Here is a 16,029-nt window from a genome sequence, read left to right as displayed (position 1 = left end):
CTGAAAATTGAATTTGAGTAGTTTATAATATCTTATTTGTATTTCATTCATCCAAATGAAATGATAGTATCTTATTGCAAAATACTTTATTCAATTCTAGAAGCATAAACTGATTCTGTTTCATAAACTATTTTGTAAACCCGTTCATATCAAATCAGAATCAGCTGTTATTCAAGGTCATTTTACAGCCCTAGGGCCGTAAAGTTTTACCGGCCTGGTCGGAAAACAATCACTTTCGGCCACCATATGACGCACATAAACCAGCTCATTACATCCAAGTGTGGCGAAAAAAATATTAATGATAGAGAAATGATGTAAAATTGAATTCTATTGCATTACGTTGATAACATGTTTAGAGCATCCAGAGCATTTTGTACTGTCATCATAAGTCATGGTACACCATAAGTTTAGTTGGAATTTCACTTGCAAAAAAAATTTTTTTCCTCCACCTACTGTCTAAAACACTTACTTTACTCCCTGGAACATAATACTAAAGTGTCACTTTTTCGCTCTCGGTACTAAAAAACAGAAAAACTCCCTAGGGAGGAAAAGTACGTAACTCCATTCAAATAACATGGGAAGCATCTCTATTTTAAAAACGTAGGTACATTTGAAATAGGTTAGAAGGTCTAAGCTCAGATGAGGAAGCATAAAATATAGAGTAGGTACCGGTAGTCATTAAACCAACTAAATTCAATACCTCAACCAGACATTTGATCAATATATGAGATTTATGTTTGTATGCTAAAATTATCACAAACTTTATATCACTATACTAAAAAAAATTATAAATTTTGTCTATTCCATGTTATTCAAAATACCAGCCAACGAATATTCCTCATTATAACTAATCAAATTTGAAACGGGAACTTCATCATAGCTGTAGTTGTGGCGGCCATTGTTGTTACAACTTTTGCCGACAGTAGCGCTTAGCACTACTTAGCACTCGGCGGAGAACTGTGATTACAATCCAGCTGTTTCTGTTCACTTTTTAGATTATGTTGTAACACATTGTTTGGTCAAGTACGTGTTTAAAAATTATTTTTCCTCCACCTACTGGCTAAAGTACTTACTTTACTCCCTGAAACATAATACTAAAGTGTCACTTTTTCGCCCTCGGTAGTAAAAAACAGAAAAACTCCCTAGGGAGTAAAAGTAACTCCATTTAAATAACATGGGAAGCATCTCTATTTTAAAAACTTACATTATAATAGGTTAGAAGGTCTAAGCTCAGATGAGAAAGCATAAAGAGGTGTCTGTCATTGAGTCAACTGAATTCAATACCACAACCAGAAATTTGATCAACGCATGAAATGTTTGTATGATATTATATTCTTAATATAAGTAGCCAATAAAAATTTATACAATTTTAAAAATATCTTATTCTATTCAAAATACCAGCCAACAAATATTTTTGATCTGCAATTCAAATCTGAACGCGTGATCTGGAGTCAGCCATTTTTGGTAAACACCCAGCTGATTGTTACAACTTTAGCCGATAGATAGCGCAATCGGCAGTGCCAATCAGACGGCCGGTTTTAAAGTTTTAGATTTTAGGTTATGTTGTTAGGAAACATTGTCACCAATACGTAAGTTATTAAAATGATTTTATTTGCAGTTTCTATAAAAAAATGTAGATGGAGGAAAAATGTTGTGTACATCACGAGTGAAAAATACTTTTTCTCCCTCAGGAAAATTGTTGCCCTCGGCTTCGCCTCGGGCTTCAAACTTTTCCCTCAGGGAGAAAAAGTCGTACTTTTCACTCTAGATATACAAATAACTATTATTTGCAGTTTTTATGAAGATGTAGGTGGAGGAAAATAATTTTTTTTAAACAATTATTGTTGTGTATATCACGAGTGAAAAATGCTTTTTCTCCCTCAGGAAAATTGTTGCCCTCGGCTTCAAACTTTTCCCTCAGGGAGAAAAAACAGTACTTTTCACTCTAGATATACAAATAACTATTATTCATGGCTAGCAGATAACATGTGCTCCACAAGGATACAATTTATTAGAAACTTGACATACTGAAAACTTCACGTGATGAAATATTGAAGAATTAAAATAGGCCTAAGGCTTAAGCTTATAACCATCACATAGGTAGGCCTATGTGACAATAATTATTTTTATATGTAAAAAGTAATTAAATACTCGCAGTTCTGTGAACAAAGATCTGGCTTAGTTGTTTTGAAACACAGCCTCTTCTTCTGATTTTTAGCACATAGGCTATATTGAACAGTTTATATTTTTCATATCTCAACTAGGAATAATTCATCCCCAGTAAAGCATTCAGATGGGTACGCGTATGCGACAGGGTGTCACCCCGTTTGCTTATCACCTCCACATTTTGAGCGCAGGCGTCAGCTTATTCCCTAGCGAAAATATATCGCTACCGTCAACTTTTCACCCAGTCAGCATGTCATTTACTGGAATGACTATGGCAGTGGTTCCATCCTGTCGGGACCGTACATGACAGAGTATCACCTTGCTCGCTTGTGTCAAGTGGTCACCCCGTCAGCATGTCACCTACTGGAATGGCAGGTTCCATCCTGTCGGGACCGTACACGACAGAGTATCACCTTGCTCGCTTGCGTCAAGTGGTCACCCCGTCAGCATGTCATCTACTGGAATGGCAGGTTCCATCCTGTCGGGACCGTACACGACAGAGTATCACCTTGCTCGCTTGCATCAAGTGGTCACCCCGTCTGCATATCACCTTCTTAAATAGCAAGTGTTATTCTATTAATGTTCTATCACATTTTATCATATATCCATCGATTAGGAAGTCATTCCCATAAAAGCCAGAGAATTTTCACCTCATAATTTTATTTTAATTCCCAATCAGTTCTGAATATTGCTTTTGTTTTTCCATTTTTTACAACTTGTAAGCGCGACATTTTTTTTAGTTTGTAATGTCATCATGTTTAGTGTAATATTGTTACTATTTTTATAATGTTCAACTGATACTGAAGTTCCCTTTCCTTTTTTTCTTGTATTTTTGTTTCATTATTATTATTTTCTCTTTCTCAATTTTATTTGTGCCAACTGTAACACTTCCTTTTTTCTGCACAACCGGTTTTTGTAACATTTGGGATTATTTTCCATAATAATGATTTTCTGTAATGTTCTTATAGGGTATGATTGTGATTTTTAGTAATCTTGTAATATTATTTCTGTAACTATGGTAATTTCATGCTCTGATGAAAAAATTAACAACTTCCAGGTTGGAATCTATGAAGAAGCAAACAATAATGAAATGCAGTAGCTTAAATAGACAATGACAAATATATACTGAAAAAATGGAAAATTGATTTATTACTTTCCTTGCCCTATTACCTTAGGTAGGAAAGTATTGCTTTCCAAAAAAAATTAAGGTAGCCCAATTTCTAAAGGTTTCAAGGTCCCCTGAATCCAAAAAAATGTTCCATATAAAAGTTGTAGCTCAATTTAAGGTATTCATAATGGTTTATTTCAAGTCATACTTATTTCAATGTTCTATAATCTTAATTGTTCAGCTAATCTCGTTTCCCAAGCTTTAGCTTGCTCTTTTGGGGAAGTAGTTCCTAATGTTTAATTGTGTAGAATAATTTCATTATTGCATTGTATATTGTATAGTTTATTGCTTTCTTTTGTAATGATTTGCCTCGTACTGCGTTAGTTACATGGGTTTTGAGAAGCTGAAGATTTCACAAAATCCATTCTCTTTACATAGTTTAAGCCACTTTTCAATCAAACGGAATAGTTGAATTTGAATTTCAGACAAAGAAGCTTGAAGAGAATAAATTCCCTACAATTCTAGTCTAATTGGATGTTTTTTCCTGTATTCATCTCCAGTTAGTGGGCGCCAAGTAGACCCAGTAGTCGCAAGTAGTGCCAAGTTGCGTACCCCTTTAAACTTTGAGATTGAATGAAAACATTAGGCCCTTTGCACACTGGGCCACCATGGAAGCGCCACCATCAAAATTTGATAGCATTGCACACTACAGCCACCATTTGACTCATCACTCCAGTTCACTAGTTAACTCATGATCAGTTGAAGAATGGACGTGGAAGAAGCAGAACTGTTGGCATATGTTGAATAATATAATGAATAATGCTCAATAAGTGGTTATATAACTTACCAAATTCATTTCGTTCATTTTCTGTGAGGTTATATTTTTCAATGAAAAGATTTACCAGCTCCCTCCAAGAATTTTTCTTCACATCCCGGTCAGCATATAATTTTGAAGACATGTCCCATATAGCTGGTCTGCTTTCAACTTCGAGAATGAACCTTTCTGTATCAAATTGTCCACTATACATTACGACGACTTCAACAGACAACTGTACTGATCTTGATTTGAATTGAAACTGAATTGGAGATGATTTTCTGGTGGCTGGTAGCTGGTGGCTCTAGTGTTCAATGACAGATAATACTCAATGGTATGACGCGGTGGTGCGAGTCTGGTGGCTAACAAAATCGGCGGCTCGAGCCACCACATTCCTGGAAGCTCGGCTGGTGGCTCTAGTGTGCAGTGACAGATGAGAGACAATGCTACCACGTGGTGGCGCTTCCGTGGAAGCACTTCCATGGTGGCCCAGTGTGCAAAGTGCCTTAGTCTTGGTAACTCTTTTGCATAGCTCCCACTGGAATCTTAGGTGACTTCCTGTCGTTGCTGTGCACGACAGAGTCCTTCAAAAATCTGTTGCAATACTGTACAGTCCTTTCAATATTGCTTCACAAACCTTGATCGTTAAAATTTAAAAATTTGTAGAACAGGATAAGGTACGTTGAGTTTTGTGAATCAGAATTGTGTGCTAAAAATAAGTCTTCAAGAAAATTGGCTGATCATAAGTGAAAAATAGACTGAAGTTTATAATAAAATATTCTTTTTATTCACACCAAATTAGTGAAAAAGTTACATCCATCTCCAAATTAATAATTATCATCTTAGTTATTACAAATCCATGGAATGCCTAGGCTACTCAAAATAATATTATACGGTACACATCGTTTAATTTTCGAATAATCTAGTTTGATTATATTGTGCAGTCATTTACAAGTGAAAACTATTATTATTATGCTAAATCAACTATAGCACGCATTGTAATACTTGATAATTGTTACAATCAAATATAACCTTGTGGGGCAGTTTGTTGAACATCTATTAATTATGTTTTAACTTGAAAATGTCTCAAAAGCTAAAAAGTCTGTTGAACGTGCAGAAATTAGTTTAAGAATAAGAAATGTAAGTAACAAATCTAGAAATTTATCAACCGAATCAGGGTAAAAAAGGTCAAAGACAGATTACAAAAAAAATGATGACAAAAACGTATAAATGCTCTCTCAAGTTAGTCTCCACTCTCGTGGAGAAGCGTTAAGAAACCATCAAAACGTTATTATTTTTTGTACGTGGATTATTTGTACTTTCCAACTTGCATATTCTAATGGAACTAATTTTTTGCCAATTAATTATTTCTCATCATTAAGCAATGACATGTCAATTATACATGTTCAATACATGCTGTCTCACATAGACGTTACAACAGAAACATTGGAAAATTTTGTTTACCTGGAAGCAAAAATTTGCTGACAACTTGACAAAAGTATTCACCCTAGGAAAGTACCTATAGTAAGTATGAAGTATTTAGCAATGCTTAGTAGCAAAGCCTAATGTATTATAATAGAAATGCATAACTGAATACATGATAGCATACAACAAGGAAGTGTACGAAACATAATTTTTATAGTTTCAACCATTAGATGAATGAAAAGAATTGAAAAATAATCTGTCAACTTGCAACTTATTAAAGAAATTCCGAACTTGAAATCTAAATACAGTACCTGATGACAGAAATATCACATAATCAGGTTATTGAATATACATTTTTCGTCAATGGTAATATGATAGCTTGGACAGTATTACTTTATATAAATGAATCTGAATGCACCAACTGAATAAATCTATAAGAAGGGAATAAACACGAAAAATGTCATAACGCAGTTCAATTTGCTGATGCTGCAGTTCTTTCGTTATCTGATAAAGCTCTACGGAACAGAATAACGTGTGGCTCTGGAACAAAACAAAAATTAAACAATAAGTACGGTATTGTATTTTAATCAAAGCAAGGTCTATAGAAAGAGGTCTGGACAAGCGGCCATATTGTTACTAGATGAAAAGTTTGTTTACTTGGTGTTAGCCTGATCTAATGAACAGCTAACATGTTATTAGTATAACGAATTATAGTCTAGTAAAAATAGTGTATATTTTTGATGTAATAATATATTATGGAATAGATATATTGAGTCTCGCTCCAAAATTAACATTGGTGTCATGACCTCTATCTATAGACCTTGATCCAAAGTAGTCAAGATTACAATACAACTTGTCTGTATGAATAAGTAACAATGTAAACATGTAATATTACTATTTGAAATAAAATACAAGCTTAAAGCCCAGATTGACCTAATATACAGGATGTTTCAGAAGTAGTGTCGAGAATTTTAGGGTATTGTACCTGGATGCTAGGAGACTACAAATGTCATATTTGAAGTGTCCAAAACTCAGCGGTTATCCTTATAGCTGCCATTTTGTTTTTTTCACTTAAAAATTTTTATCTCAAGAACGAAATGTTGTATTGATCTGAAATTTGGCATGAATATTTATGCTATAAAGACTCAACTATAGAAAATAAAAAAAAATTTTTTTTCGTTGAAATTTTTCAAAATGGCGGCCATTTTAAATTTTTGATGGCGAATATCTCGAAAACCGTCCATTTTACAGAAAATTTACACGAGACAAAAAAGTTAGCAAATGTTTTCACGATTTCAATGATACCCAATTTATTAAGATTGGTCGAAGAATAACAGAGAAATTAATTTTTTTCGTACTGCATGCATGACCACTTTTCACCATTTAAAGATCAATATTAATTTTTTTTATAATTTCATGAAAACCGTTCTTATTACAGAAATATACAAGAATAACTTTCCTCCAAATTTTATTTTACATTGAAAAATATTAATTTCACTTAAATCGGTTCACTGATACTAATGCAGCAATTGCTCAAAATGCCGTCCTTCAACTTGATTACACAGTCTGCACCTTTCAATCATGGACCGTCGAACTGCTATAAAAGCATTTTCATCATCTTGAATAGCACCTGCTGCAGCAACCACTCTTGCCACAAGGTCTTCTTCGTTTTCTACTGGCGTGCTGTAAACAAGGTCTTTCATATGGCCCCAGAAAGAAAAATCTAAAGGGTTGAGGTCAGGTGAACGTGCGGGCCACGGTACTGGTCCCCCCGCCCAATCCACCGCTGACGATAGGTCATGTTCAGAAAGTCCGTAACAACATTTCCGAAATGAGCAGGGGCACCATCATGTTGAAACCAAATATTATATCTGTTTGCAAGAGGCACATCTTCCAAAAGTTCTGGTAGTATGTCTCTTAAAAAAGTAATGTACGTGGGAGAATTCAGACGATTAGGAAGAATGTATGGTCCAATCACGCGATTACCTAAGATACCCGTCCAAACATTCAGCGAAAATCTATGCTGATAACCACGCACTTTGACCTCATGAGGATTGTCTAAGGCCCAGACGTGACTGTTGCGAGAGTTGAAGATTCCTTCTCTTGTAAAGCTGGACTCATCGGTAAATAACACATTTTCTAGAAAATTTGGTTGGATAATGTCTTGCTGAAGAAACCAACGGGCACAGTTTACTCTTGGCTCATAGTCGCGTTCAACAAATGAGTGAACTTTTTGAAAGCGGAAGGGGTGAAGTCTTTCCTTGTTTAGTACACGCCACACAGAAGAAGCACTTGAATTGATTTGCTTTGCAACTGCTCTCGTACTCGTTCTAGGATTGAAATCGAATTTCTGCAATACTTCCTCTTCAAAAGCAACATTTCGAACTGCTCGAGGCCTACCAGCAATTACCCTGTTCCGTTCAAATGAACCAACTTCTCTCAGCCGATTGTGAGTTCTTGTGAACACCTTGTCGGAAGGGAGACGGCGGTTTGGAAATGCAGCTGCATACATTCTTCTTGCTTCGGTCGCATTGCCAAGAGCTGCTCCATACATGAAGTGAATATCGGTGTACTCCAGCGAACTAAATTCCATTACAATAATTAAATATTTGTGTAGAAGCAACGTAAGAAAATATTGAAACTGGAAATTTAAGATAGAAATAAGACCTAGGAAACGTGAGACTAAGAAATAGGAAGCACTACATCTGGTTCTTTACTTTTAATGAAACAACAATACTTTTACAAGACAAACATTATCATCTGAAAACCATTGTAAAATCATCTGTTTGCCCATATGGAGCCATACCGAGTTTCAAAGCTTCATCTTAAATACATCTGGACATGCATGCAGTACGAAAAAAATTAATTTCTCTGTTATTCTTCGACCAATCTTAATAAATTAGGTATCATTTGAATCGTGAAAATATTTGCTAACTTTTTTGTCTCTTGTAAATTTTCTGTAAAATGGACGGTTTTCGAGATATTCGCCATCAAAAATTTAAAATGGCCGCCATTTTAAAAAATTTCAACGAAAAAAACCCATAACAGCCTCCCTAATAACTATCATCTCATTCAGAGATATTAAAAATTTCGGACCCGAAAATGAGTGAGTTTTGAAAGCAAATTATGTTTTTTATTAGATTCAAAAAACTGTCACCAAAAAATAAAAAAACAAATTTAACATGGTATTTGACCAGTGGCGGCTCTGACTAGAAAACTAAAGTGGGACACTACCTATTTCTAATTAGATTGAAATACATAGTGAACACAGAAGCGTCCCTTTTTCACACGTTATTAGTGGTCAATCAGGTTTCGGTATTCTGTAGATTGATATACGGTACTTGAATCATGTCACATACCAGAAAATTTTAGTGACATGTTCGGATAAAATAAAGCAGATCCACTCGCCATCTACGAATCAATTAAGGTTTTTAAAGCAATAAATTCATAGGAAATTACATTACCTTAAACATGCTATTACACAGAGTAGTGAATTATCATATCAGATGAATTTAAATATAATTTCTAAACGTTAAACAGTAAGAGAATATGTATCAGAAGTGTATCAGAATACTGAATACTATAATTTATTACCTGGGGAATGTATCATATAATTTATCCAGCCCGGACTTTGCTGGACTCCAAGGTTTCTCCATTCTCCTTCTGTCATCAGATGATTTCTGGGCACTTCTTTGGCTATATCCATTGGTAGAATAACATGCCTGAAATTTTAAAAAAGTACCATTTCAGAATCATCGGATACTTAGTATAACAAGAGCGGATAATGAATAAGAAATTGTTGGCCATTATTGAGAAAAGTTTATTCAAATTAATCAGCCTGCAATCGTTTTTAATATTTTAGATTAGGTTCTGGATTGGCGAGGAGCAGTTTCGCTTTATGCCTGGAAGAGGAACCACAGATGCGATATTTGCGCTTAGGCAGCTGGTGGAGAAGGCAAGAGAGACACGGTGCTGCATTTGGCCTTTGTGAACTTGGAGAAGGCCTATGAATGGGTGCCCAGGCAGGAGCTGTGGCGAAGTATGGGGGAAAGGTTTCTGTCTGAAAAGTAAATTCGTCTGGTGAGGGAAATGTACAGAGGAGCCATCACTCAAGTAAGAACCAGTGTGGGAAGAGCTAATCAGTTCCAAGTTGGTACCAAGGCTCAGCACTCAGTCCATACTTGTTTGACCTAATTAATGATGTCATAGGATCCGAGGCCAGCGCTATGGTGCATGCTGTTTGCGGATGACATTTTGCTCTGCGACTAGAAATCAGTTGAAAAAGCGATTGAAAAGCTGGAGAAAAGCTCTTGAGGAAAGAGGCATGAAAATAAGCGGACAAAGACAGAGTAATGTGCATTGTGGAACGATGAGGAACTGACTGTGCAACTAGATGGAAGCCAACTCAAATCATCTGTGAGCTTCAAGTATCTGGGTTCAAGTTTGCAAAGGGCTGGATGAGGAAATACAGAAATCAGAATTAATTGCGGATGGTTCAACTGGAGAATGATAGTGTGCTCCGTAATAAGAGAGTGAACTGTAAGATGAAGGGTAACTAAAGTGTAAAGATCGGTGGTGAGATCAGCAATGTTGTATGGCACGGAAACCTGCCCTGTTTCAAAGAGGCAAGAGAAGAAGTGGCTGAGATGACAATGCTAAGATGGATGTGTGGGGCCACGAGAAGGGATAGGTTCGTAATGAGGTGATTAGAGGTACAGTTGTGGTGGGGCCTTTGGGTAGGAAGATGCAGGAGGCCAGGATGAGGTGGTTTGGACATGTGCAGAGACGTGAGGAGGATTATGTGGGACGGAGGGTGCAGGATTTGGATCTGGGTGGGTCGACAGGGCGAGGAAGGCTAAGGATGATGTGGAGACAGAGTGAAGGCTGATTTGCGGGGGAAAGATTGGTGACGCGGAGAGGAGATGGGCAGGATTTTGTGGAGATGGCTGAAGGAGGGAAATGCCGACCCCATATAATTGTGATAAGGCTAAGCCAAAGAAGAAGAGTTGGTTCATAATTCCTCATTTAAATCTCACAAAATATCAATAAGTGAAGTGTACAAAATTATACATTAATATATTTATGAAATAGAAATCCAGATTCATTTAGAGTCAAAATCATCTATTGTTTTAAAATTTAAAAAAATCAAACAGAAAACATCAAACCCATTTTCGAGAATAGAATAATTTTGTAATAATTGTTTACCAACACTTGCCGCCATGGGCTGTAGTTCATTTGGAATATATGTAAATTCAGGCCAGACTTGAGGTTGGTCTTCAGTCAAGCTGGAGGACGACTTCCAGTCCAACCAGAACGAAAATATAACATTTTATATAATTAACTATTCCGGTGTTAGGCGGGCTGAAAGTCGATATCTTACTTGTGAAGGTGCTTTGAATAAATGTACAGCACATAATTCCTCAAATACTGTATTCAATTCTCAATTTTAATATATCATCCATATGGGTGATTTTCATGAGAATGTTGCAAACTCGTACAATTTGACAACATGGATGTTTTATTCACGCTATAGTAAAGAAACCAATCTGATTTCTCAAATGCTCATTCCCAAATCTGTACTCTTGCCTGCTCTGATCAGAAACTTTTTTAAATGTTCCACTTTCTGAATTCAAACAAAATTTATTTTTGTAGATGACCTGGCTGTTCAGATTGAAAGTTATTTTGTCCAAGTTTCAACTTGTCTTATTCAGAGTATAACTATATAGATCTAGTCCAGTCAATATAGACATGAAAAAGGGGGTGTGTTTGCAATTTATATTATAGTTCTGATTTTTTATATATTGTTTGAATACATAAGAGAAGTCCAGACCATTTTTTCATGCAAAATTTCCTTTATCTAGCACAAGGAAATTTTGCATGAAAAAATTGGTTCTTGACTTTTCTTATGAGGCCTACAAACAATATATTATTAAAAATCATAACTACAATATAAATTGCATGCACCAATGTATATAGTGACTGGACTAATACGGTGGGAATGAAACTGAATTAATATATATTTATTCAGTTGGGAAACATTAATGATTACATTTCCTGATTGTTAAGGAATTATTTACATTGTAGCCTCCTCATCAATTTTACATTAAGCATTTAAAAAACTAATTATTCTGCCGATATTAATAATTGTTTGAAACTAGAAAACAACTTGCAACTGTACATACCTGTAAGCGTAGTTCTCATCAAAGTATCTGTCGGAATATTGTATTCCTGGGGCAGTGATCGGCATGGTGTTACTGTTGTTTATGTAACGGGTACCTCCAGTTGATCAACTATCTGAAATTAGAATTACAACATGTATTAAACAATTGATGAAAAAATGAATATAATTTCAAATGTTTACTTGTGCTTACATTTTAAAAACATTATCTTGTATGATTAATTAATCATTCATCGGGATTGTCACCTACCTGCGGAAACCTACCATGACGATCAAAGATTATTAGGTAGAAATTTGCATGTTTTAAAAATGCAATAAATCAGTTTCAATTCAGAAAACTAACGGTAGTTCTTGATAAAACTTTGTATTACACAGATTTCCTGCAAAACGCTTCAAATATTTGTTCTGTATAAAACATCTTGAAGCTTGATAAGCTTGGGAAATGTGCGGACTCAACACGGCTACCTCATTCATAGTCTTCTAGCAACAAGGGTAACTATAAACTCAGCTTCAAGCATAGATGGATGCCTTTTTCTCTGACGGAACGGACGAGACCACCGGATTCTTCAATAATTCTACATCACTGTGGAAGCACCAACAACCCGTTTGATCGCCCTTCAATTCAACAAGTCAATGAAATAAAATATTTAGAAACAATAGTGGACAACAAATTTAAATGGGACAAGCACATTAATCTATCAATTACCCGGATCAGGAAGCTTCTTTACAAATTCTATCAACTCCGTAAAATCTTCAACTATGAGACATTAAAAACTGTTTATTTTTCTTTAGTGCAATCAATTTTACGAACTTTATACATGTTGAACCTCTCTATAAACTTCAAAAACGAATTCTAAAAATAATAGGCTTCAAGGAGAATCAATTCCCCACGAACATTCTTTTCAAGGACGGTAAGGTACTGAGTGTAAGACAACTCTACATCCAGGCTATCAACACGCGAATGAGGAGAAACAACGAACACATGAGACTGGCAGATCATATCCATCAAACAAGGCAAAGAAACACAAATTTAATAGTACCAAGGATGAACTCTACATTTGGGCAAAGAAACTACCTACATATATTTGGGACCAAAAATTTACAATTCAATACCAAGTTACATTAGGGAAGAATTCAATAGACACAGGTTCAAGAAAAGTTTATTTTCCTGTTTGGTTGATATTGGAGTAGAAGATTGTGAAAATTTAGTTAGACTATTTATACTAGTTAGACTATTAATTAGTTAGACTATTAATTAGTTAGACTATTGAAACTATTTATTCTTCATTCTATTCCTTCACTAGTTTTTCATTTTTCTAAAAATTAACTTTCTTATTATTATCCTTAATAGAACATTAATATTTATCTACTAATTTCATAATTTTGTTTGTATTATAAATTTTTACTAATTTCATTATAAAGAACTTTAATCCCATATCAGTGAATGAAGTTTGTAAATAGTAATTATAACACGCAACAAGCAATTAATAACTTATACACCAACACATATAATTTATAGTGGGGTGTATATTTATTCATTGAATTATATTTGCCTATTAAGAAATTATTCAATGCATAAAACTTCATTGTTTTAATTGTTCTAATAGTATTCTAATTTGTAATGTAATTGTTTTTGATGAATACATTTTATTTGATTTGAAAAAAACTGCTTCACACCAGGAGGCAGATTTTTAAAGAATTTCAAGGCAGAAATCCTATAACTGGCATTTGATTGGTGGAGGCATTTCCTGGCGACATCCAGTAGCTCACGGTGCTTGGTGGTGTGGTAGTGAATATCAATACGGGCAGCCAGAGTATGCTGTAGCCTCTTGACATACACCATGCACAGGAGGATGTAATGGCTGAAGATCGTCAGCACAGTGAGCACACCAAAGATGGGCTTGCAGTGGGCAAGATGGTCGCTGCCTGTTATGATTCTCACAGTCCTCTTTTGCAGCGGACTTCAGCGGCCCCTGCCGAGTAACCCCACTGGAGCAATCCATGGGTGATATGGCGATGGAAGAGAGCGTGATACATCATTACCACATGAAATCATTACTGGAAGAGTCTGGGAGTTTGCACCGCCAAGGGAGACAAGCTGAGTCCTTCCAGAAAGGTATGAACCCAAGATGAAAGGGCTGAGTCCCTTAGACCATAGAAACTCAGCTTTACAAGTAGAATGCTATGGTCCACATTGTCAAAGGCTCACACAGAGCAAAAGCAAGAGACTCACCATCCTTTAAGGCAGCATCAATCCGCTCAGCTACAGGGTCAACTGCACCTACTGTTGATCTCACAACTCGGAAACCTAACTGCATGTTGCAGAACAGACCATTATTCTCAAAGCCACCATCTGAGACTTTATCACTGTCTCAATCACCTTGCCAGAGAAAGGAGTTACGGAAATTGACCTGAAGCTACGAAGGCTCTCATGATCACCCTTATTAAATCCTGTGACAGTTCTCGAAGTCTTCAATAAATCAGGAAAAATTCCAAACCTCAAGCACTTATAGACAGATGCAGAGAGAGGAACTCCAATGACATCCACAACCTCTCGAAGCATGCTCACAGACATGACAAACACATCTGGGCTTTAAGGAGCGTTTTATTTTCCTCAAGGCAGCTGGTATGGTGGGGCGAAAGAAGATGCTCCTGTCCCGGCTGGGTTCTTCCCTCCAACAAAACAATTGGATCAATGGCAGTATCCAGCAGGGCACCCATTATATTCTGAATCAAACAAAGAAGCCATTGAAGTTATCCGGGCTTGTAAAGTCAATCCTTTTACGTGGCACGGATATGTTGGTATTCATTACATCCCAGGCAGCCTTATTTATTAGGTGCACCCTCAATCCGTCGCTTGTTTGGCAACCTCCAGATCAATCCTCCTCGAGTAGAATAGTACAAGAACAAGGACACATACATTAAAATAAATGAAATAAAATCTGCCTTTGATGAAGCCATCAGAATCAGCAATACACTAAAACTGGCTATCTGAGGAAAATATATTCGGTTCAGAGGAAGTTTTTACTATAAATAATTTTGAAGTTGGTGCTATTGTTCCGTAATTGGTAATTAATCTTCATCGGAATCCATAATGAAACTAATAACTCAAAGTAAATAACGTTTCTTTGGTATGCATTCTTACAAGAAATGATTAGGCCTACATGGTACTGGTATCAAGAACAATGTTTCATATCAAGCGTTTCTCGGCGGCTTGAAGTTTAGCAAGGGACCACTTGCTATCTTTTCACTTTAGCTGCAGGAGCTTTCTACTAGAAGATACTGCCTATTGCATACAAAAACTGAATCTATGAAAGACAAAAAACACATTTAAAGACAGATGAAGCAAGGCTCAGACTTAACTTAATTGCAAAGCCTTACTACACGGTGATAGAGTATGAACAGGAGCACTTTTTTTGAACACAAAAACTAAATTCCAAATATTAAAACATAACCTCTAGTCTAATTGTAGAAATATAATTTTAGTGATTCCCCGTACTTCCAGACTGTTCGGAGAACTGGAAAAGTAGGTACAAAAAAGTAAATGTTAAAACCCATATACTGCACTCCCATTAAGAATAGGGGTTTTATAGAAATGTATTAATTCAATTTTAAAACGGCTTGATATTTATTTGAAAAATAACAGCATGTAAACATAACCATAAATAGTTTGTATCATTCAGATTGACACCTATCAGACTTCTCAATTTCTAATATTTTTTACGAATTGAATTCAGAGTACCTACCAATTTTGAAATATCGAATAATAATGCAATAAAGATGAAAAAACTTACAAGAGTAATAATATTTTCACGAAAATGTTCAACTTTCAACAGCAGAAATATACGAAATATTTTATGAATTGGCGGGCTGAAGTTGCAGGTTGGAGAGTTTTGCTCAGCTGGCAACTTGTTCCCAGAGTTCTAGAGTTGTGTATCTATTCTGGACACAACACAATTTATTGAAATTGCTCGAATTGATGATACACGATGGGATAAAACATCTTTAGAAACCATTATGAATTCTATAACCGTAAAAGTTATAATGATATTATAATGTCAGTATTTGATTTACATTGGTGTTGCCATCCTTTTCTATCATTTACTATATTTTATTATACATTGTATCGATGTTCACAACAATAAAAGAAATTTGAATTTGAATATACTTTTCAAGTTCCACCATTTGCTAGATCATTTCTAACAATGTAGAAATATTATATAGACCTAATTGATGAAATATTTTATCTAAATTATGATTCATTATAAAATCATTGGCAAATAGGCCCATACTCTTTTGGGGAGTGGCCATATTCTATAGAAGGTAGTGACAAGGCAA

The 16,029-nt window shown here is 35.5% G+C and overlaps 1 protein-coding gene across 3 annotated transcripts; it reads right to left on the bottom strand.

The window, feature by feature from the left end:
* Window positions 1–4,852: 4,852 nt before the first annotated feature.
* LOC111046673 (cyclin-dependent kinases regulatory subunit) lies at window positions 4,853–15,628 on the bottom strand. Of its 3 annotated transcripts, none has more exons than XM_022332274.2 (4): window positions 15,486–15,628; window positions 11,696–11,807; window positions 9,108–9,235; window positions 4,853–6,053 (listed from the first exon to the last, which is right to left on the bottom strand). In XM_022332274.2, exons 2-4 carry the CDS (start codon window positions 11,758–11,760, stop codon window positions 5,986–5,988), a joined length of 261 nt encoding a protein of 86 aa, XP_022187966.1. In that variant the 5' UTR covers window positions 11,761–11,807; window positions 15,486–15,628; the 3' UTR covers window positions 4,853–5,985. The 3 variants fall into 3 exon arrangements, with proteins under 3 accessions (XP_022187966.1, XP_039277760.1, XP_022187967.1); XM_039421826.1 differs by having other exon boundaries at window positions 15,438–15,570; XM_022332275.2 differs by lacking the exon at window positions 15,486–15,628 and adding an exon at window positions 15,191–15,214.
* Window positions 15,629–16,029: the final 401 nt, after the last annotated feature.

Source organism: Nilaparvata lugens, chromosome 2, assembly GCF_014356525.2.
Source record: "Nilaparvata lugens isolate BPH chromosome 2, ASM1435652v1, whole genome shotgun sequence".
Classification (NCBI taxonomy): Eukaryota; Metazoa; Arthropoda; class Insecta; order Hemiptera; family Delphacidae; genus Nilaparvata; species Nilaparvata lugens.
The sequence above is the reverse complement of the archived record's forward strand: the minus strand, read 5'-3'. Positions and strand labels throughout refer to the sequence as shown.